We start from the raw sequence: 22,757 nt of genomic DNA on the forward strand, positions 1-22,757 counted from the left end.
CCAGGCGCCCCCAACCCCCGCCCCACGAGTTCCCCCCAGCCCGTCCTGCGCCTGCTGACACCAATGGAAAATCCCCTCCAGTGACAGCTTCCTGGCAGGCGCTCGCCGAGGGTTTCCGTGTTCCCCAGCCAGCCCCCAGCGGCCACCGCCTCCCTGAGCCACGCGGGGGGTCCCTCCGCCTTCACCCCCTCCACGCCAACCTCCACATCCCCTCTAATTCAGCATCACAGACCCCAAAGCAGCCGGGTCCTGCTCCCTCCTCCTCCTCCCCACACCTCATCCCCTGCCAGCACCCTGCCCTCCTCTGAAGTGGGGCACCCATCGGCGCCAGGGGTGTTTGGGGTCCTCTCTGGGCACCACTGGCAGCTCCCAGAGCACCCACCCACCTTGGGGACCCTGTGACTGGGAGCAGGGCAAGAGCCAGGGCTTCAGCAGGGTGGGCACAGATGGGTGCTGGGGCACACAGCACCTGCAGGCAGCCCTGACCCTTCCTTCAGTTGTCACCCCATGGCTGGAACCCCGCTGTCACATCCCCCCTTGCTGTCACCACGTCCCCCTGCTGCCCTGACTCCTCTGCCATGCTCTTAATTAGGAGATGGAGCAGATGGCGCCTGGGTTTCATCTTAGGTAACGGGTCCAGATGAGCTGCTTGGCTGCCAGTTCCCTTTGTGGGGCTATGGGAGGTTTTTTTGGGGTGCCCCCCAAGCAGGGAGCTGGTGAGGGGATGTGTCCCCCCAGCGTGCTGCGGGGATGCTGCAGGGATGGCAGTGCCAGGAAGGGATTGGCTGGCACGTGGTGCAAACATAGCTGGTTCTGCCCTCACATCATCCCAGGGTGTCACATCCCCAGACACCTGCCCTGGCACTGGGAGAGAGGATCTGGGACCACTGGGCTACAAACAAGGGGTGCCAAAAGTCTTGACATGTCCTCGTAACCCACAGCTGCAGGAAGGTGGCTGGGAGCTCATTTCCCTGCAATCCCCCTGGTCCTGGTGACAGGGACCCCAGGGACACCCCCACGCTGCTGGGGATGGTGCTGTCAGAGGACACGGCCCTTCTGGGCCTGGCTCTGGATGTGCCACCGGGGTCTCCAGTGGCGCAGCCCCCACCTGGCTGGTGGCATCCTCCGGGCCTGGGGGTCCTGGAGCTGGTAGCACCTTGGCTGAACCTCAGCCCTGAGCGCAGAACGTGGCACGGTGCCTTTGAGGTGGGCAGAGGTGGGGATGCCTGGTCAGGCCCCTGTTCCTGCTGCTGCCAGAAACCATCTCCCCTGCAAGGGCCATCTTCCCCTGGAGAAATGATCTATCCTGAAACACCTTCCATGCAAGGACCATCTTCCCTGCACAAAACCATCTCCCCCACCTCACCTGCAGCGGCCATTGATCACCTCCCCTGCCATGACTGTCTCTCTTGCCATGACCATTTCCCCCATAAGAAGTCATCTGCCCTGCAAGGTCTCTCCCCTGCAAGAACCACGTCGCCTTCAAGCACCACCTTGCCCACAAGGACCATCTCTCCTGCCACAACCATCTTCCCTGCAAGGACCATCTCCACCTCAATGACCATTTCCCCTTCAGTGACTGTTACCCCTCAAAGACCATCTCCCCGTAATGCCCATCTCCCCCGCAGGAAACCATCTCCCCACAACAACCAACCTCCCTCCAGCGACCATTTCACCCCACAATCATCCCACCAGTCAAGACCCCCTTCCCTCGTGCAAGGACCCTCCCCTACCACCCCACAAACGCGGGTACCCCGCTGTCCCCGGATGCTGGGGGGCACTCAGGTGACCCCAGTGGCATCGCTCAGCACGGAGACAGCCCCCAAACCCCGTGGTCGTGGAGGGGTCTGACCCCCCTCCCTGGCTTGGGGGGGCTCTGGAGGGCTGGGGAACGGCTCGACAGATGGACCGCAGCGATGGTGGCACCTCGGCCGGCTGGAGCCCAGCGCCGCAGTTCAGAGCTAGCAGGGAAACCGGCTAAATTTAGCTCTTCCCTCGGTGCCAGCTTTGTTCCCCCGCCCCGTCGAGCCGGCGCGGGAGGCGAGCAGCCTCCGGGCCCCCTGCTCTGCCCTGTCCCTGCCCGCGGGAGGCTACGGGACACACCAGCGCCCGTCCATCGGGGTGCCAGCTCGGGTACCAGCGCTTCCCGCAGTGCCGCCCGTGTCTGCCCGCGCGTCTCCCCGCGCCGGCCGCTCCCGGCGGTGCCGGGGGTGCTGCGGGGAACGCACCCCAGGGCCCCCGCAGCTTGCTGGCAGCCCTGAGGCTGCGCAGATGGCCGCGGCCCCCCTCCCCGGGCTCCCTGTTATAGCCACAGCATGAGTCACAGCCCCGGTGTTGTCCCTGCCCAGCGCCGGCCACGCCGGGTCATGTAACACCCGCGGCCGCGCTGGAGCGGAGGGGGCTCCGCTGGCTGCCCACGCCACCCCCGGCCCCGCCACTGTCACCCTGGGCGGCTGCGCGACCCCCGACTCCCTGCTGGGGCCCCCGGGGGTGACCGCGGCGATGGCCAGCTGCCCCCGCTCCCCACCGGAGCGCTGCGGGTTAACGCCGAGCGGAGCCGGGATCCTGCGAGGCCAGTAACATTTGGAAGGCGCCAGATGGACGCGTGCCCGTGCCGAGGGCTCGCTCGGCACAGCCATGCTCCCCCGGCGCTGGGGCTGGGGGGCTGCCCGGGGCAGCAACGGGGCGCCCGCCGGGACGGGAGGATGCTGACAATGCGCCCACCGGGGTCCTGGGGCCGCTGGTGCCCACCCACACCCCAGGCCGGGCACCGGCGCCGCCCGAGCCCAGCCCCACCGCGCCCGCCATGGGGTGATGGGGTCCAGGTGCTGACACCGCGCCGGGGCGACCAGGTGGGGACCGAGGGGGGGGTCTGGGTGGGGGGAGAGCAGCCAGTTGCCTTCCTTGGCCAATTTTAGAAACTGGCTAGACAAGAAAAGCAGAATGAGCCGGGCAGGATTAACGGCCGTGCTGGTGTCAGGGTGGGTTTTTTCCTTTTTTTTTTTTTTTTTTTTTTTTTTTTTTTGTGGGAGGCACACACGAGTTGAGCGGAAACTCCTGGCTGTGGATCCTGTTTCCTGGGAGATGCGGCCGGCTGGGGCCGAGCTGGGGTGTGGGAGCCACTGGGGACGATGCCAACGCCGGCGTGATGGGGCAGGGGTGTGGGGAGGCGGGGCAACCCCTGCCCCATCACGCCGGCAGCCTGGCACCCCCAAATATGTGGGCATAGAGGTGCTGCAGCCACTGACAGGCCTGAATGAGCACAAGATGGTTGTGCACATGCAGGTGTGTGCACAGGTGCACGCACGGGGGGAGGATTTGCACACGCGTGTGCAGTCAGGCACACCCGCGGTGGGGTGGGTGTGCACTCAGGTACAGGAACACGGGGGGTCACGCATCACAAGCAGGTACAGGTACACACAGACAGGTCCAGGAACACGGACAGGCACTGCCGAGCACACTGACGGGCGCACAGCTGTGTTACAGGTACGCAGGCAGCTGTGCCGGCACCTGGAGGGGCGGCACCCACCTCTGTGGACACAGGATCACCGCGACTTGGAGGTACAAGGCCCCTCGGCAGCACACACGAGCTCCAGGGACCCCCCCAGGCACCCAAAACACCGGGACAGCACTGCAGACCCCACCCCATACCCCGCTGGTGGCAGTGGACTCCACTGGGGTTTCACCTCAAAACAAGGTTTTTTCTCCCCCTTGAGAGGCCACGGTGCTCCACCAAAAGCTGGGGAGTGTAAAGAAGGGCTCTGCCAGTGCCACGCAGCGGGGACATGGATAGCGACGGGGAAACTGAGGCAGGAGCAGGGTGGGCAGCCCGGAGTGCTGATGGAAACAGGGAGCTGCAGCCAACCACTCCAGAGGACCGAGGCATCCTGTAGTGCCCCAGGCTCCCACCCCGCTGCCCCCATCTCCGGTTACACGGCGGCTCAGGCTCCCCGGGATGGGGACCGGAGCACCCGGGTCTCTCTGCACCCACCCACGCCGCACTGGCACCACCGGCCCCTCGGAGCACACACACCTATAGACACACCAATGTTTGCTCTCCCCCCTCGCCGGGGAGCTTTCCATTAAAATTGGAAGAACACAACTTGCCGGCAGAGCCCCGGCGCGGATCGTACACAGCCTGTCACTCACACATCACTTTGTAGATGCCCATAAATTGCTTCATTACCTCTTCTAATTGAGGAGAACGCAGCTGCTGTGGGGCGGTGACGGAGCGCCTTCCCTTTGAAGGATGCCTTGCTCGCCAAAGACGGGTCCGGCAGAGCCGCAGAGCCCCACCAACATCCCAATAATAATAATAATAGTAATAATAACCATAATGACAGTATCCAAGCAAAATCCCCTGGAAAAGGGCAGCGGGGCTCACATGTGATGGAGCCTGCTTGAGGGAGGGGGCTGAGGGGCTTGGTGGCCCTATACTGGCGGGGAAACTGAGGCACAGGGAAGGATGCACCACGTGCAGGGAAAGGGCGGGCATAGAAACCCCTGCATCACATTGGGATGTGGAAAGGGGAACACGGTGGTGACAACATTTAGGGAAAACCCAAACGCAGAGGACTGAGCATCTCCCTGCCCGCAGATTTGGGGGGCCAGGAGAATGCACAGCACCACCCAAAACTCCCTGGAGAACTTCCCACCCTGCCCGAGGGCTTCATTCTCCCATCTTCGCCGGCACGACGCCAGGGGTCCTGCCACCCTCTGGTGCCCTCGTGCCCTGTGCCCCATCCCCGCGGGGGCCCCCCGTCTTTGTCTGGCGGCAGCGGGCGGCTGCGGCTGGGCTCGGTCCCCTTGCAGGATACTGCAGAAGGATTTACTGTATTGCAGCTTGTGCTGGCTGCAGCCCAGCGCACAATAGATTAGCTGTAGCCCAGGGCAGCACGTTGCGGGGGAAGGAAGGTGGGATTCATCCGGCTGCAGATTGCAGGGCATTTGCTGCAGTATCCTGCAGGATCCGGACACTTGCTCTGGACACCCCATCACCCTGCTCCAGCCTGGCAGAGGCACCTCGAGGGACTCGTGCGGCCCCCTCCTCATCCCCTCCACCAAATTTGATGGCGGGGATGTTTCTCGTGGCCACACGGGCTGGGGGACACCCTGCTTGCCCCCTATCCCCGTTTGGAGGTCCACAGGGGCTGCGATCCCCCATGGCACACAGGTGCTGCGGGGGACACCGGGCCCCCCTCGCTGGGTGTGACGGCACAAAGCTGGTGCAGGGAGGGAGCCAGGGACTGCAAGCAGCACTAATTGATCGCGATTAATTCAGCTCCTACCTCCTCGGGTGGCAGGAGAGATGCTGAGACACAAGCGCAGCCCACAGAGCTCCCCAAACGGGCTCTGCTCTCCCCCGTGCCCACCCCTTCCCCCCATGGGGGACCCACGCTGCCAGTCCCTGCGGGTCTGGGGGTCTCTGGTGGGTGTCCCGCTCCTGCTGCTCCCTCAGAGGTGCTGGGGATGGGTCCTCGGTGCAGACCCACGTTCCCGGGGTGCTGTTTGAGGGTGAGGGTCCTGCTAGCCACCACCGTCTCCCCCTGAGATGCAGGGAGAGCACACGGGGAGATGATACTCAGGCGATGGCACGAGGGAGCAGACGGGACGGGGTCGCTGATGGCCTCGTGGTGACACCGTGACATCTCCAGCAGCGTCACCAGCCAGTGGGTGCAAACCAAGGGACACGGGAGTGCTGCTGCCACCTCCTCCAGTACCCGGATGCCACCCCACTGGGGATACTGGGCACCCCGCGGGCACCCCGCAGGCGCCGCGGGCAGGGGGGGCTGGCGCTGCGGGCGGGGGGACCCCGGTGACCGTCTGGATTTGGAGGGGAGTTCGGAGCCTGCGGATTCCGGCTCCATAATCCTACGTGGGATGCAGTTTCCACAGCAACAGCGGGTCAGAGGGCAGCGAGGGGAGCCGGCTGCTCCGCTCGGGATTGCAATCCTGCCGCCGCTGCCGAACGCCGCCGGGGCGCGGTGCCGGGGCGCGGTGCCGGCTGGACCACGGCAGGGCCGCGGTGGCGAAGGCAGGCGGCGCACGGGGGGCCGCGAGGGGCGCGGGGGCGGCCGGGCTGGTGCTGCCGGGGAGGCGGCAGAGGCTCAGTGTGGCGTTGTCAGCAAAGATGTCACTAATTGTCTGCAGGAGCAGCAAACTCTCGTTAACCCTTGGGCAGCCGGCGGCGGGAGCGCTGGCGGGGCCGGGGGCACCCGGGGACCCGCTGCCGAGTGCCCTGGGGCCGTCCCACCCCTGCCACCGCCCCCCTTGCACGGCTCTGGGAGAGTCACCTCACTCACCTCCCCCCGGCGCGTCCCAGCTGGTGACCGTGGGCAGCCCACTCGTCCCGTGGCCTCTGGCTCTCTCCCCACTGCCCGTGGTCGTGCCACCACTCGGGCGAGCAGGAGCACAGGGGCAAATGCCGTGCCAGGGCCGCTGAGCAGGGTCACCTCCATCCCCGGCTACTTCCATCCGCAGCTGCCTCCATCCCTGGCCACCTCCATTCCTGGCCACCTCCATCCCTGGCCACCTCCATCCCTGGCCACCTCCATCCCTGGTCACCTCCATCCCTGGTCACCTCCATCCCTGGCCACCTCCATCCCTGGTCACCTCCATCCCTGGCCACCTCCATCCCTGGTCACCTCCATCCCTGGCCACCTCCATCCCTGGTCACCTCCATCCCTGGTCACCTCCATCCCTGGCCACCTCCATCCCTGGCCACCTCCATCCCTGGTCACCTCCATCCCTGGCCACCTCCATCCCTGGCCACCTCCATCCCTGGACACCTCCATCCCTGGTCAGCTCCATCCCTGGTCACCTCCATCCCTGGTCACCTCCATCCCTGGACACCTCCATCCCTGGACACCTCCATCCCTGGTCAGCTCCTCCATCCCTGGTCAGCTCCTCCCCCTCCATCCCCTGTGCCCAGCCCTAAAGCCAGCCAGGGAGCACAGGGGGGCACGCAGGGCTACCCAGCACCCACACCATGGCCACCACCCACCTCACACCACACTCCACACCTCTCCACGGCTCCATCTTCATGGGAAAAGGACACCTGACCCCACGGTGACGCTTGAGCACAAGGCATGAGCACCCACCCCGCCCCGGGAGGCTTTGGGAGGGCTGGCAGAGGCATTAGCACTGGGGCAGAGGCAGAAATGGCTTTTCCACCCCTCAGCCAGCTCCAGGTAGAGCTGGGAGCGCTGCCGGGAAGCGCTGACGTCGGCAGGAGCGGGTGGGGGCGGCGGGAGGAGGCCGGGGCCGGGGCCGGGGCCGCCGGAGCGGGGTCAGCAGAAAGCCTCCGGCTCCGTTCGCCCCTGCCAGCCGCTCCGCGGACCTTTTGTTCCCATTCAGCACCTTTCCCAGCACCTCCTGACTCCCGGGGCTCCCATCCGGGGGCCAGGGCAGGGGCTCCCTCCGCTGCTGCGGGTTTTGGTGAGCAGGATGCGCCCGGCGTGACTCCTGGCGCAGGAACCCAAAGGAGGATGGGGACGTGGGCACATCCAGCCCCAAGGTGAGGTGACTGGAGAAGGTTGTGGGGACTCTGTATGGGGGACCTGAACCCAAACCTAAAAACCTGACCCCCGCCTCCCTGACGGCCCTGGGAGGAGCCAAGGGGAGGGAGGCAGCCAATGTCCCGGAGCATCCCCTGGATCCCCACTGCCATCCCAAATTCCAGCCAGCCTGGTGAGCCCAGTGAAGGGGACGGATCCTGCACGGCACCAGAAAACGGGAGCAAAACCACTGCTCCCACCGCAGGCAGCCACTGGGACGGGAAGAATGCAGCGCACGGCCCTCTGCCCCCATTCCTGGTATCCCAGCACCCCGGCAGCACACGGGGACACAGAACTGCTGGCCGAAGCTGTGACAGCACCGGGGACCCCAGGAGAGACCGCGGCTCTCCCCATCCCGCCACAGCCGGCGCTGGTGCCTGGGAGGAGCCGGGCTGGGAAGGTCTGGACACGTCCAAGGACTCTCCCAGCCTCCAAGGACTTTCGGCTGGGATTTCCTGAGAGGGATGCAGGTTTGCAGATGTCACAACACTCCGGGGTTTCTGCTCCATGAGCTCCTTGGACCCACGCTCGTGTCAGCCTTGTGGGTGCCCATTGATGGAGAGTCCTTTTGCCAAAGCTCCCAGGGTCAGACTGGGACAGCAACACCCTGCCCAGTGTGGCTTACTGCTCCTCCGGGGCATCCTGCAGCTGGCACCGGCTCTGAAAGCTCTTCAGTGCAGCCCTGGGGGCCTCCTGGTCCCTGACATCCCTTCCAGCCCTTCCAGCTGGGGTGCAAACCCAACAGCTGGGTGAACCCCTTCCCGGGATACAAACCCATCCCCAGATACAAACATAGACACAAAGCCAGCCCTGGGTGACTGCTCATCCCAGGATACAAACCCATCCCTGGGTGCGAATTCATCCCACTGCAGGGGTGCACACCTGGGTGAAAATGCATCCCGGGGTGATATCCCTGCATGCCAACCCAGCCCCAGGGTGCTGCACCCCATTCCACTGCCTTTCCACCAGCACCCCTCTCCTCTCCCCAGCGGCCCCAGCCTGGTGCAACCCCTTCCCCCTGGCACTGCCACCCGTATCCTGCTGCCAGCCGCGCCCTCCGGATCCGGCAGACAGGTCTCTCCCCCCCAGGCTCCCTGCTCGGTGTCTGGCTGAGCTAAGCGTATTTAGCGCTTTTAATTGTTCTTAATAAATCAATCCCGCCAGCCCCTTAAATCATTTTTGTGGCTTCCCTCGCAGCCGTCCCCGCGGCCGTGCCGGTGTGGAGCCTGCTGTCTGCAGCGCTGCCGGGGGAGGCTGGCGGGATGGGGCGGTCAGGATGGACCCTGCCCACCCCAGCAGCCACCCCACTGCTCCTCAGCCCCCGGGAGCTCTGCCTGCCGGGGTAGGGGGTCCCCTGCCTCAGTTTCCCTCCCTGCGTGGGCTGTTTTGGGGATGCACCAGCTGCTCGCCCTCTCCCTGCTGCGTGGGTTCAGCCACCCTGCACGTTTTTGGGGGACACTGAGGCACCACAAGTTCCTTCTCTCACTCGCTCTCCCCCTCAGGGCCAGGTGCTGTGGGAGCAGAGATGGTGACAGTGGATGTCACCCACGTGGCACCTCCTGGTGCCTGGACAGACCTGTCCTGTCCTCGGAGCCCCGGGTGCCACCGCAGCCCCTGCACCATCCCCTGCCCATGCCCAGCCAAGTGCTGAGCCCCTGAGGGCACGGGATGAGGCCAATCCAGCTTGTGACACCCAGCTGGGATCAGTGCAGGCCCCAGTCCCCTGCGGGTGATTTGCTGAGGCCAGGATGATGCTGACACTCAGCTGGATGACAAGATTCCTGTTTTTGGGGACACGCCACGCACCCACACCATCCCCAGTGCCCTGCAGCATCCCCCGGCACGCTGAGCTCCACCAGCCCATCCACCCCACCACCCCACCCCAATTCCCATCCATCATTTCCCATGGCAGCCACGAACACCCAGCACTCAGGACAGCTGCTGGGGGAATGTCACCAAACAGCCCATGCTGGCTTTGGGTGAAAAGCAAACCTGGCAGGGTGACACCCCAAGCAGGATCAGTGCAGCCCCCAACCCCCTCCAGTGACCTCCTGGGGCTCGGTGCAGCACAGGGGTGCTGGTGACTCCAGCTGGATGAAAACGCTCCTATTCTGGGGATCGCATTACGTACCCCACACCATCCTGAACACCCTGCAGCATCTCCCAGCCCCACCTCCTGCTCCATCCCACCATCCAGCAGTGCATCCTCATCCATCCCACCAGCCAAGGTGCATCCCACTCCATCCCACCAGCCAGCCCTGCGTCCTGCACCATCCCACCACACCACTCCACATCCCACCAGCCACTCCAGCCCTGCTGACATTTTCCATGGAAAGGATGAACACCCAGCACCCAAGTGGGATCAGCGCAGCCCCAACCCTCTCCAGATTCTCAGGGCTCAGAGTTGCACAGGTGTGACAGTGACAGCCAACCAGATGGCAACAGTCCTATTTTTGGGGACACCCCACCCCAGCACCAACACCCTACAGCATCTCCCAGCACACCCCACCCCGCATCCTGCTCCAGCCCACCACCCAAACCCACATCCTGAACCATCCCATCACCTAAACCCTCATCCCATCCATCACCCAACCCCACAACCACCATCCCACCAACTGCTCCAGCCCCGCTGGCGTTTTCCATGGCAGAGATGAACACCCAACACCCAGGATGGTTGCCGGGGGACATGTCACCGAACAGACTGTGCTGGCTTTGGGCAAAAAACAAACCCGGCAGGGCTTGGAGGGAGAGAGCTAACCTTGACACAGTTGCAGCAGTCACTAATAGCAGGCAATATGCCTGTTCTTGGGGGACTGTTGCAGTTGCTAAGATACTGGCAGCCGTGTGAATGGAAATGGGTCAGTAAACCTGTGGAGAGATAGTGTGACACTGTAACCGGCACAGCTGTTGCAGCCTACATCGAAATCCCACCCTTTCAATATTTATCACTCTCCGCCTTCGGTTCCTTCCTCCCAGCAATTTTTTCCACGTTGGTTTTGCCCAGGGTTGGTGAAATCACCCCAAAGACTTTAATGAGATGAGAGGTGGTGGAGCGATGGGATGGGGTGGAAAAGGTGCAGTGCAGGGGGATGAGGAGGGAAATGAAAGCCCCCACTTTGGGTGGGTGTCTGTTCTCCCCTCCCCTCCCTACCCCACCCCATGAGCAGGATGGAGCCAGTTCTTGGAGAGATTTAACAGGAAACAGGCTATAATCCCCCTGGTAGGAAAACGGGTGAAAAGGTCAATTTACTTCTGTCCCTCGTTTAGGCACTGTGGTGAAATTACACACTCGCGGGAGCCGCTGCGCACGGCTGGGAGAGGAGGGAGCGGTGCTCGTGTCCATCCTCGGCTGTCTGTGTGTCTGTGTGTCTGTGTGTCCGCCCCGCCTGCTGCCTGCCCCGAGCCTTCCCAAGGCAGCCCGACCATGAGCAGCACCCACACGGCCCAGGAGCGGCACCCACACGGCCCCACAGGTGACATCCACACACCCCAGCACCCCATCCCGTGTCTCAGCGCCCACAGGCGAGGGCCCCGCCTGCCCACAGGAGCCCAGCCCTGACCTCAGTGCTCCGGCATCTCCCCACATCCTCCAAAACCCCCTACACTGCTCCAGCACTGCCCCCATGCTTCAAATGTTCCAGCAGGCTCCTTCATGCTCCAGCATTTCTCCAAGTCCTCCAGCATCCACCCAACCCTTCAGTATCCCCACCTCAAGTACTCCAGCATCCCCTCCAGTGTTCCAGCATCCCCACAAACACTCCAGCACCTCCACGACAAATGCTGAGAGGCACTCCAGTGTCTCTAAATGCTCTAGCATCTGCCCAAATGCTCCAGCACGCTCACCCCAAAAGCTCCAGCACCCCCCCAATACTCCAGAATCTCCCCCAGCACTCCAAAATCTCCCCCAGCACTCCAAAATCTCCCCCAGCACTCCAGCAGCTCCCCCAGCACTCCAAAATCTCCCCCAGTACTCCAAAATCTCCCCCAGCACTCCAAAATCTCCCCCAGCACTCCAGCAGCTCCCCCAGCACTCCAAAATCTCCCCCAATACTCCAAAATCTCCCCCAGCACTCCAAAATCTCCCCCAGCACTCCAAAATCTCCCCCAGCACTCCAAAATCTCCCCCAGCACTCCAGCAGCTCCCCAAACGTCCCAGCACTCCCCAGAAGGCTCCAGCATCCCCACAGCACCAGCCCTGCTGCCACCACCCCGTGTCCCACGCTGGGCTCCGCTCCCGGCCGCCTTTGGCGCTGCCACAGCTCAGCTGGGGCAGGGAGGACGGATCCGAAGGACCCCCGGGAGCCGGGACACAGCCAGGGGAGGACGCTCTGAAACGTCCCTGCCCCCAGCCCCAGGCGCTGGCCGGGACCCTGCTGCAGGGAGGAGGGTGAGAACATCTGGTCGCAGGGAAGAGGGACAAGTCCAGGGAAAAATGCCGAGCTCTTGGAAGAGGCCCTCACTGCCGAGGCTGGGGTGGAACGAGCCCCAGCATCCCTCCTGCACCACAGCTGCAGCGGGGAGGGGAAACTGAGGCACGGTGCAGCCACACAGAGCGGTGTGGGGTCACAAAGCCGTGAGCGCTCCCAGGCTGGAGGAACGAGCCCAGGATTTACAGCACAGGCTCTGGCACCGGGAAAGGGAAGGGAAGGGAAGGGAAGGGAAGGGAAGGGAAGGGAAGGGAAGGGAAGGGAAGGGAAGGGAAGGGAAGGGAAGGGAAGGGAAGGGAAGGGAAGGGAAGGGAAGGGAAGGGAAGGGAAGGGAAGGGAAGGGAAGGGAAGGGAAGGGAAGGGAAGGGAAGGGAAGGGAAGGGAAGGGAAGGGAAGGGAAGGGAAGCTGCAGGGAGTAAGGGGAGCGGCGAGATCTCCTCCTCCCAAAGACGCTCCCTGCCACCCCCCCGCAGGTGGCTGGAGCAGAACGGTTGATATGGAGACAGGGAAGCACAGACTGTCTGGGTAAGGTGACATTCGACAGATGCCAGGTTCAGACTCGCTCCAGCCAGTATTCCCACCCCCCTCACTGCCTGCCTCCAGCCCCTGCGCAAAGGCATGTGCAGGGAGGGGGCAGCCTGGGCAGGGGCAGATGGAGGAGTGGGGCACCCTGCGATCTGCTGGGAGGTGAAATCGCACCTTGTCCCCATCCTGAGGTACCAGCACCATGAGTGTCCCCTGCCAGGGCAGACTTGGAGCTCCTGGACCCCCAACCCTGGACCCCGTGGTGCAAGCAAAGGTGCCACGACCCCTGCGAGCACCCACCCTAAATGGTGGGGGACCCTGCCCCGTGCCAGGCAGGCACAGCTGGAAGATTTGGGGACACATCTGGGGAAAGGATCACCCTCCACCCCCCCCCCCCCCCCCGATTGCAGAGAGGACAATTAGCCAATGCCTAAGAGGAAATGGTCCAACCTTGGGGGGAGCACAGGCTGTCGACCCAGGCAGGGAGACCCCTTGTTCATGCCCAGGGAGGGGTCCCAGGGTGCCAGACCCACCCCGGGCTGCAGTCCTGTCTCTCTGCACCTCGGCAGAGTTCCTCCTGCCCTCTCACCCCTCCGGGCTGGAGATCAAAGGGATGCTGGAGGCATTCCTGGCACGACACCGGCAGAGAGACCCTGCTCCATGCGGGCAGGGAGGGACAGGGCTGGGGGATAACTGCAAGGCTCACGGTCCACAGTGAACGGGGTGATTTGGCAGGGAGGGGAAGGGACAGACACAGTGGGTGCAGCACTGGGGCAGGAGCCCCCCAACACTCCCCTGTCAGATCCTCTTCGGGCAAACACTGCACCCCCAGACCCCCAGGAACTGGAATGGCTCCCGGGGTCCATTGAGCAGGATGCTGGGGGCCGCCAGCCCACACAAAGCCCCTCCAGCCTCTCCCCGTGCCCCCAGCTGCTGCTCCCTGACCCCCTGTGCGGAGGTTGGAAATTGTTAATGAGCTTGGCCCTTTCCCAGCATCCCGGCCCCGGGTGGCCCTGCAGGTGTGGGTCACCGCTCACCCCGGGACAGCAGGGACACCCTGGGCTGGATCGGGAGAAATGGGAGGCGCCTGCTGAGGGGCTGCAAAGCCTTCGGCATCGGCGGGATGGGCTCCAGCGCTCGCTCGGGCTCTCCCGTCTCCTCTTCATCACCCTCTGTCTCCCGAGCATCCCCAACCTGCTCGGCAGCGATGCTTGGCACAGCCCCAGCTGGGACACCAACCTGGGGACACCCTGCGCCCCAAGACGGGGGGACACAGCCCCTCTCCTCCCTGCACCCTTCCCTGCATCTCCCACCTTCCTCCTCCTCTCTGCCCTAAAGCCAGACGAATTTCACCGCTCTGCTGAGCTCCAAACTCCACTTCCAGATTTTCAGTGCGACCTTCTGGCTACCTGGATCCGGCACTGCAAGATGCCCCCTCTGATCCCCCCTCCCCTCCGGCCCCCCAGCATCCCCGGGGGAGCCGGGCCTGGATGCAGCCAGGAGCGGGATGCAGGGGGAAGCTAGGGGTGGCCGAGGAGGAGGAGGAGGAGGAGGAGGAGGAGGAGGAGAAGGGAGAGGTCGGGCTGCACCTGGATGCAAGACCAGCCTCAGGAGGCTTGGGTTGTTGTGTTTAACCCAGCCTGGCCCAGGGAAAAGCAGGAGCATGGTCAGAGAGAGCCTGGCAAACGCGTTCCACGTGTGGGAGGTGCTGCTGTGATTCCTGGGACAGCTTTTGACCTCGCTGCCTACACGGAGGGTCCCCCAAAGGACCCCCTCTCTCCTGGGACACCGTTCTGAAGGGATGTGCTCGCTCCCCAGGTTGCTCTTGTCTCCCCAAGCCTGGATCCTGCCCCAGGGAGCAGGCTGGAGTCTGTAGGACCCCTGTGTCTGGCTATCACCGACCACAGATAACCAGGGGGAAGAAGGGAGGAAAGACACAAAACTCCCCAGATACCCTAAACCCCAGTTCAGCCACATAAGGCACCATGTGGTGTAGAAAAGCAGGGAAAAAAAAAAAATAAAATCCACGGAAGCAGCTGGAAAAAGCCCCAAAGCCCCAGGTCACCCCCACACGCTGCCCCCTGCCCTCACTGCTCTCCCCGCCAGTTATTTCCAGCCTTCTGCATCCCCCCTCCTCTTCCTCCTCCCCGTTCCCTCCCGGCACCCTGCTCTCCTCCGCTCTCTCTTGCATTCTGGTATTTGGTGTGTTCCTCAGCTGCAGGAAATTCCTGATGCTCTCCATCATGCAGCCTGCGCTTGCATCCCCCGCCCTGCCCGGCTCCCCTCCAAAGGACAGCCATGTGCCGGACAGCCAGCGCCGCCGCCATCGCTCCCCTCCCAAAAACGGGATTTACTTCTCCCTCTTCGCCTTCTCCTGCTCCTTTGTGTTTTTTTCCCTTCAATTATTTTCAACTCTAACCCTGTAAAACACCTCCTCTCCATCTGCGCCAAGGGCTGAAGCCGCCCAGCTCCGGCCATTCCCCTGCCTGGCTTTTCCCTCTTCGTCTTCCTCTCTTCGCGAGACCGCTCCTGATCTTATTTTAATTCGTCTCAGACGGTGTTGGAGTGTTATTTTAAGAGAGAGGATATGCACAGACATTGTGTTTTCTGCTTTTTCCTGGCCCCAAGCCAGGCTCTCTGGGCTGTCAGCTACCCACTGTGTTGCAGTCACGTGTGGGAAGAGGCAGCCAGAGCCAGCCTCACAACTCCTGGTAGCAACATGGAAATCAAGTGTGCACTTTCTTCCCTCTGTATGTGTCTGTATTATTAATAGCGTCTCTCCCCGTGAGTTATCCATAATGTATCTTAATACCTGTCCGTCGGTAAATGATGTATTACGGAGCGTTCGCGCCCCGGCTCCGCGCGCTGCCGAGGGGGGACAGGCGTCCTGGCGGTGCCACCGTCACCCCCAAGCTGTGGCCTGGGGACGGGGCAGAGGACGGAGGGACAGGGGGGTGGAGTCTGGTGGCCATGAGCTGCTCCGGTGTGTCTGAGCCCGCTGGCACCTGGTTCAATGGGCATGTGGGGAGCAGCGGGGTGCTGTGGGGAGGATGGGGCCAGCTGGCACGGGGATGGCACTGAGCGATCCCTGGCGCTGGCCAGGAGGTGCCGGGGGACACCGATGTCCCACGCTGCGGACACTGACGCCGGCTGCTCCAAGCTCACAAAGGAGTGGGGCATCTCACCGCACACCTGAGGGACTGCAGGAGGCCAGCGGGCAGCAGGGAAGGTGCGGGACAGATCGGCATTGCGTGGCACGGCTTGGATGGACGGACACAGCACAGAGCTCAGAGCTTGACTTTGCAGGACACAGATGTGTCCCATGAGGCTCCACTTCGGCAGGAGCTGCCCAGAAGAGTCCAGGGGGCTCCCAGCCCCAGCTGAGCAGGGCTCCCCCCGAGTCAGACACAAACACCCAGAACCAGGGCAGCGCCCAGGCCCCTGCACGCAGCGACAGCCGGCGCTGCCCCTCTCCAGGCTGTGGGGTCCCCTGTCCCCTTGGCATCCTGGAGACACCAGGGCAGGTAAACAACCCGGGACTGGGGTCTTCCCAGTGCTAACCAGTAATACAGAGATCCATACTGATCCATACTGTGCCTACACCCCCGTTACACCTACAAAGAGCATGTGCATGCAAGAGCACGTGGGCACCTACATCACACCCACCCCCTGCACCACCTTGACACACAGATGTGTGCAGGTGTTGTTTGAACTTGTCAGTTCGTGGGGCTGCCAGCAATGTCCCCTGCCAGCAGTGTCCTGTTCCCACAGAACCCCCTGCACATCCCTGCTGGGACACCGTGCCCATGCCCATGGATGCTGCAGGGTGCACGGACAGAGGAGCACCCCAACCCCAGGGAGTGCCCAGGCGGGGCAGCCCTGCACCCCAACACACACTGGGAGAAGGGTGGGTGCCAGCACCCAGCTGGGGTCATGGGGAGCAGGAATCCAGGAAGGCGAACTGGAGCTCAAAGCTTCACATTTCTGGATTCTGGTTCCCGTTTCTGCTCCCGGCTGTTTCCATGGAAACTGGCGTCGGACCTGGGAAAATAAGGTTAGGGTTTGCAGCGGAGGCCCACTGCCAGCCCGCCTGCCTCTGCGCCCCTCCGGCCCTGCCGCCTGCCGGGGCACATGCCCGGGTACCCCCCCAGCCTGCACCCATGCGATGCTCAGCTCTGGGGGCTGAGCGGCACCGGAACCCCCTGGCACCTTCCAGCCCCCTCTGTCTTTCCACCTGGTGACCCCCGGGAGCCCGGCACGCACTGGGTAATTTGGGAACTGGGACCACCCCGCTGCTCCCTGGCATGCTGGTGAGGGTGGCGAGCTGGCGGTGGCACCCACTGGACCCACAGCGCTTCCCTGCTGCCCCACTCTCTTCCCTGGTGTTCCAAACATGGCACAGCCCAGCCTCCATGGAAACTTCCCAACAATGCTCATGTGGCCGTGACGCCCCACCAGCCCCGCTGGGACAGGGCACACCGGGACTGTCCCCACGACTGACGCCCCTTTTGCGGGTTTTCCAAGGACCCGGCCTCGACAGCAACATCATCCTCCTGTTCCCCAGATCAGGATCCCCAATTGCTCCAGGGAAGGTGGGGAGTTGGAGGGGGGAAGAGAACCAGGACACGACACCTCGGGGGAGCCGTGAAGACTAATGAATGGAGGCTTTTAAAAAGCACTTTGACTGAGAAGTGCTATAGTAGGAACTAATTATCCCTCCCGCCTGCGCGCACCCTCGCACGCCGGCGCAGCCGCGTCCTGCTCCCTCCCGGAGCCACAGCTGCAAAATCGCAGCCAACCCCGGCACCCAGCACGGCGGCCACGCCAACCGGCATCGCCCTGGCCGGCGAGATTCCCTCTGAGACCCTGCTACCCCTCCTGTGCCCCCCATGTGCCTGTGACCCCCGCTTTGCTGCCACGGCCCCCCTGGCAAAGCTGGCAGCAGCAGGCTGGGGGCACAGGGTGGTGCTCATCCCCTCCTTCCACTGGGGTTTTGGGGAATTTAACTGAAATCCGCCATTTTACAGTGATGGCAGGTAGGCTGGGTAGCCAGTCCCTGTGGATGCTCGGGGGCGGACGGCACCTGGCACGCCGGGGTGGGCGCAGACCCCCATCCCCTGGCAGCTGCGACCCTGCAGCCCAGCCAGTGGAACCAGCCCCGCTCCCCGCTGCCCAGCTCTCAGTAGCAGCCACGGGCAGCAGGGACACACAGGGAGACGCCCCAAACCCTCACCCCGTTCAGCCGAGCAGGTCCCCACGTCGCCAACCTGCGGCACCCACAGTTTTGGGGCGGTGCTCCCCGTTCCTCCGCACCCCTGGAGCCGGATCTGGCGCAATCCCATCCCGCCGTCCCAGCACTGCCCGCTGCCCCATTTCGCATTCCAGTGTGGGCCGGCCCCGCTGCCCTCTCACTCCCACCCCCACCCCGGGCTGCGTTTCAGCTGTTGTTGAATTCTGTCCAGGCTGGATTCATCACAAGAGCCCTCAAGCGGCTGCAAACAAACAGAAAAAACAGGGAGCAGGAGCGCGCGGAGCGATCGATCGGCGCTGGGGGGGCCTGAGGCCCTTTGGCAACGCCAGACCAACCTCAAATTCCTCACTTCCAAGAGAAAAGGAGCTGGGGATGAGCGGCAGGAAGAGGGGGATGGAAAGCACAACAGCCACCAGCCGCTGAACCATGGCGGCGAAGCCCCCGGGCACGGTGCTGCGCTGATGGGCACAGAGCGCTGGTGGCTCTCCCTTCCTCGCAGAGACGGGCTTGTACCGCTCTGAAACTTCCCTCTTGTGGTTACTGCAGTTAAAAAAGCGAACAGGAGACTTGGGCGCGTTAGAGAAGAAATAGGAAATGGCACAAAGGGTGGGAGCAGCCGCAGGGATGGGGTTTGCCCGGCAGCGGTGGCACTGCCGTGGGTGCTGGGGCAGGGAGAAGGAGACACCCCTCACCCTGGCACTGCAGAGGGGACCGGGCGCTGGGAACATGTGGCGTGTGATGGGCAGCTGCGGCCCCAGGGATGGATGGTAATGGCAGGGGAAGCAAACGCCGGCACCGCTCCGGTGGGAATTGCCACCACTGGAGCTGTGGGGTCAGGTTGCTGCGCCTGGGTTTTTAAGAGGGGCTGGATAATTTTTACCACCACTAACGATCCCATCTGTGCCTGACACGCTCCAGCTCCGAGCCCAGCGTTCCGGCAGGCTCCCACACCTCCCTGCCAAGCCGCTCCAACTCGCCTCCCCCTGCCTCGACTGCTGACAGCACAGGGCACGGCTGCGGCCCATGCACGGAGCTGCTGGCACAGGGGGCAGCCGTGCTCCTGGCATCTCCTCGTGCCACCACTGTACCCATCCACGCTGTTCTGGAGACTGGGGGTGACAACCATGGGGTGGCCAATGGGGAGAGGTGGCAGTGACAGGGATGCTGCACAGCCTGGGGACACAGAGGAGCCTCTCCAGCTTCGAGGAGAATTTAGCAGGGGTTTTTTGGCAGTGGTCCCTTGCAGGGTGACACTTGCTGTCCTCCCTGTGCAGGGATGAGGACCCTGGGATGTGCTGGCACCATTCGCCCTCCTCCCAGCTCCAAACAAAGACCTGCTGGAGGATGCTGATTTTTGGGAATGGGGTTTGCAGCATCCTGCCTGCAGAACTCCCTGCCAAGCCCCATCCAGTCAGGAGCTGAGGGGCACAGCTCCGGTGCCTGCAGCACAAGGCTCCTCTCCCTGCAATGTCAACCTGCTGCTCTACATCCAAGGCTGCCCTTGGAAAAGCTGTCGGCTGCGCCGGCTGGTTTGCCAAGCCCAGGACAAGCTCTTTAGCTCGACTCTGCCAGAACAGATGCCTGGGCGACTGTAATTCTTCCTAGCATGGATGGAGGGGGGGATGTGCGGAAAAAAACCCAACCTCATTTAAGCAATGCAGTGGCTGCTTCTCCCTTCCCCAGCATCCACAGTGTCGCAGCCCCACAGAGGGTCCCCCAAAACCTGAGAGGCGAAGCGGGGAGAGGCTGGGTGATGCCGGGAGGGAAGGCAATGCCCGGAGGGAGGATGGCGTGGCACAGCACATGCTGGAGCTGAACATGGCTCTGCTGCCAGCTGGGGAGGAGAGAGCGACCCGCTGCAAGGACAAGTGGGAAGCGCGAGCTCGGCGTGCCACCGGTGTCCTTGCAAACGCTCGCCTGCTCTGTCTCGATGCTCCCCACAAAACAACAATCCTGTTCTCATGGCGATGTCCTCTCCAAAGAGCACAGGGAAGGGAGCACGGTGACATGCTCTGGAGGGGCCACGCTCCTTCTCCCCCAGCGCAGCACGGCTGTGGGGCAGGAGCTGCAGCTCGGCCACTGCACTGCTGGAGGAGGCCGGCAGTGTTTCCACATGGATATTTTCTTCCACTGGCTGCAGTTTGGGGCTGCCAAAAGCCAAAACAAGAATGGAAACATCCCATTTTGTTGGCAAAAATTCAAGGCAGGGTTGGGGTTTTTTTTCTTTGGTTTCGGCTTTTTCCTTTTTTTTGTTCTTGTCTTTGGTTACGAACGGAAATTCCCTGCCATGAAATCATGACGAAACCATAAAGCAAAACACAGCTTGGACTGAAACCTTCACCCGATTCCCCATGGATCCCATGTGGGGCTGGGGATCACCCCCACACAGCCCTGGGACATGGGACTGAGCCCAGACCCCATCACCAGCCCCAGCCCTGTGCGAGGTGAGGGGATGTGGTGCTTTGGGCATCCCTCCAGGGACCTGATGTGATTCCAGCCTTGGAATGTACCTCTTCCCAGCCCTGCTCTACACTGCCCTGCCTTGGCGATGGCACCTGGGAGCTGGCACCAGGCCCGACAAAGCACGGATTTGTCCAAAGGGAAACTGGTCCCTATGGATGGGGCCAGGCAGGGACCAGGACTGGGGTGCCAGTGGCTCCAAGCATGTCTTTAGAGCAGTGTTTGCTCCCAGGAAGGTGCTTTGCAAGAGCGGTTGCTGGGAACGGCCTCATCCAGCCCATCCCAGGGAGTCCGGATGTGGCCAAGCCCTGGGGCTCACCCCTGCAGCCTGCCCAGCATTCTCTCCTCCCATCCCCTCTTTCCACCAGATGTTGAGGCTGGAGGACGAAACAGCACTTCCCACCCCAGTCCCTGCTGCATCTCTCTCCAGCTCCCGTTCCGGAGCCTGGATCCAGCCACTCAGGCTGAATAAGGCTGAGCCTTTGTCCGGCTGCCCCCGCCGCGCTTCCCTTATCTGGTCCAGCCGCCTTGCCAAGAGCAGGCAGACGATGGCAGCAGCCCTGGGCTGGTGGGGCCCTTCTCTTCTCCTCCTCCTGCCCCAAAGCCCCTGCGGCCACTGTCACCCCCTGCTAAGCACTGCCAGCACCTCTCCTCCATCCCTGCCTGCTCCCCAAAACCGGGAGACCCCCCCTCATTGCTCAGTGCTGCACCCCAAACCACCCACCGGGCACAGCAGCAGAGTTTCAGCCCCTCTGCACCCCCAGGCTGCCCCTCCCGGGGGTGTGAGCAGCCCCTGGGGACCGTGGCCAAGGCAGGGCTGGCTGAGGCAGGGTCGGGGGCAGCCTGGAGCCGGGTTATCTGTCTGCAGAGCTCCGTGCGCAGCAATTAACCTCGAGAGAGCAGCCGCGGCTCCTGCCAAGAACCACATTAGGTGTGTGTGGCAGCGTCTAGACATGTCAGAGACCAGAGGCCTTGATCTGGAGGAAGACGGCTCCATCCCTTCCCCCGCTCCTTGCCCGCCTGCCCCACAGGGACCCCCTCACTGGGGTCTGGCCAGCACGGAGGATGAGCACCAGGAGGGATGCAGGGACGGGAGCAGGAGGCTGGGCTCAGCCCCGCATCCCTGTGTGGGTGTGGTTCCGAGGAGCTCCGTGCTGGGCTGTTAAACCAGGAGTCTCCTGCTTGCACATGGCACGGCGCGGTGTCCTCATGGATGCACACCTCGGGTCCCCAGCCGCCGGTGGGAAGAGGAAAAGGAGAATGGTGGCTGCAAGCACTACCTGAGCCATCTCCCAGCAGGAGATGTGACAAACATCCCACGGACCCAGCAGCAAAGCCTGTGATGAGCCCTGAAGCAGGGATGGAGCTGGAAAGAGACCAAGCTCGCTGCTTCCCCATGCCAATCCTGTCACCTGGGGCAGGTGGGATGGAGCCAGGTGGGCACCGTGGGGCCTGGGCACCCTCCCTATCAGTGCCCCTCACACCCACGACACCCCCTTGCTCTCACCTCCCGGGTGCAGCCACCCCAGACGGCTGCAGGATGCTGGGGAGAAGAGATTTTCCCGACGTTAATTAATTAAAATAAACAGCAAATTAAATACAGCAAAATTAAAATAGCTCCGGAAATTAATTTTCAACAAAACCCACCTGGAAAGGCTGGATATTTAAAGAATTAATGGAGCCCTCTGAGACCATAAAGAACCGCTGAGCTCCCAGCATCCACCAGCCCCCTCCCAGCTTGCCCGGGGACCCAGGGCTGTGGGGAAGCTGGGATGGGACCCTGGGATGGGACCTCGGGAAGGGACCCAGGGCGGGACCCGCACCTCCTGGCAGCTCTTGCCTCGCAGCTTCCTGCACACGCCTGCTGCTGCCACACTGGGAGGGAAGGATGCTGGAGAAGGATGCAGGGATGCTCCACATCATCCCAGCGGGAAGCACCGGCCCCAGCCCTGGCTTGGCTTGCTACAGGGGCTCTGCAGGGACACTGAGCTCCTGCCGGTTTTGCCCGGTGGCTGGGGGCAAACGTCGTGGTCCGTGTGTGACCCGCTGGAGCACAAGGATGTCCCCGTCACCCTCCTGGCCAGAGCCCACCGCACTGAGGGAAACCTTGACCTCCAAACCCCATCTGCCTGGGTGCTCCGGGCCCCCCCAGCTCTCCCCACGCATAATCCCCCGGGCCGAGGCGGGATTACTGTGCAAACTGGCTGCGCAGCCGGACAAAGCTCCTTACCAGGCGCGGAGGGCGGATGGATGCGCTCCCGAGGGGCCCGGCGGGGCCCGGCTCCGGGCGGCCAGCGGACGGGGCGCGGTGCCGGGGAGCATCCCCGCGCCCGGCCAGGCTCCGGCCTGACACCAGGCACCTCTCGTCACACGGCTGGGCTGTGCCAAACCGCCCCGGGCTGGGAGGCCCATCCGGCGCCAGCCCTCCCACGGCCGAGGCGGCGTTTCCTCTCCCTGCGCCCTGCGTGTGCACAGGCGCAGCGGCACAGACACCGGCGGGCGAAAAAAGGCTCCGGAAGGAAATGGAGAGAGCAAGAG

The 22,757-nt window shown here is 63.4% G+C and overlaps 2 protein-coding genes across 9 annotated transcripts in view; one reads left to right on the top strand and one right to left on the bottom strand.

Moving 5' to 3' along the window:
• AHDC1 (AT-hook DNA binding motif containing 1) overlaps window positions 1-22,757 on the bottom strand; it is a 52,410-nt gene that overhangs the window by 11,397 nt on the left and 18,256 nt on the right. The window contains exon 1 of one of the 8 annotated variants that reach the window (XM_058856436.1): window positions 22,450-22,556. The exons of 6 other annotated variants lie outside the window; for them this stretch is intronic. The gene's annotated coding sequence lies outside the window, so the exon portion shown is untranslated. Of the gene's footprint in view, window positions 1-17,741; window positions 17,765-22,449; window positions 22,557-22,757 lie in introns of those variants that run through there. One more of the 8 variants, XM_058856437.1, reaches the window with a different exon arrangement.
• LOC131587996 (uncharacterized) lies at window positions 2,167-6,467 on the top strand. The gene is made up of 2 exons (XM_058856439.1): window positions 2,167-2,852; window positions 3,487-6,467. Exons 1-2 carry the CDS (start codon window positions 2,598-2,600, stop codon window positions 4,084-4,086), a joined length of 855 nt encoding a protein of 284 aa, XP_058712422.1. The 5' UTR covers window positions 2,167-2,597; the 3' UTR covers window positions 4,087-6,467.

This window comes from Poecile atricapillus, chromosome 24, assembly GCF_030490865.1.
Source record: "Poecile atricapillus isolate bPoeAtr1 chromosome 24, bPoeAtr1.hap1, whole genome shotgun sequence".
NCBI classification, from domain to species: Eukaryota; Metazoa; Chordata; class Aves; order Passeriformes; family Paridae; genus Poecile; species Poecile atricapillus.

Bases quoted from the DNA above. Each gene is read 5' to 3' on its own strand.
- LOC131587996 (XM_058856439.1), top strand. From the start codon at position 2,598: ATGGACGCGTGCCCGTGCCGAGGGCTCGCTCGGCACAGCCATGCTCCC. The intron at 2,853-3,486 runs GTGGGGACCGAG...GCTGTGTTACAG, and splicing joins CACCGCGCCGGGGCGACCAG to GTACGCAGGCAGCTGTGCCG.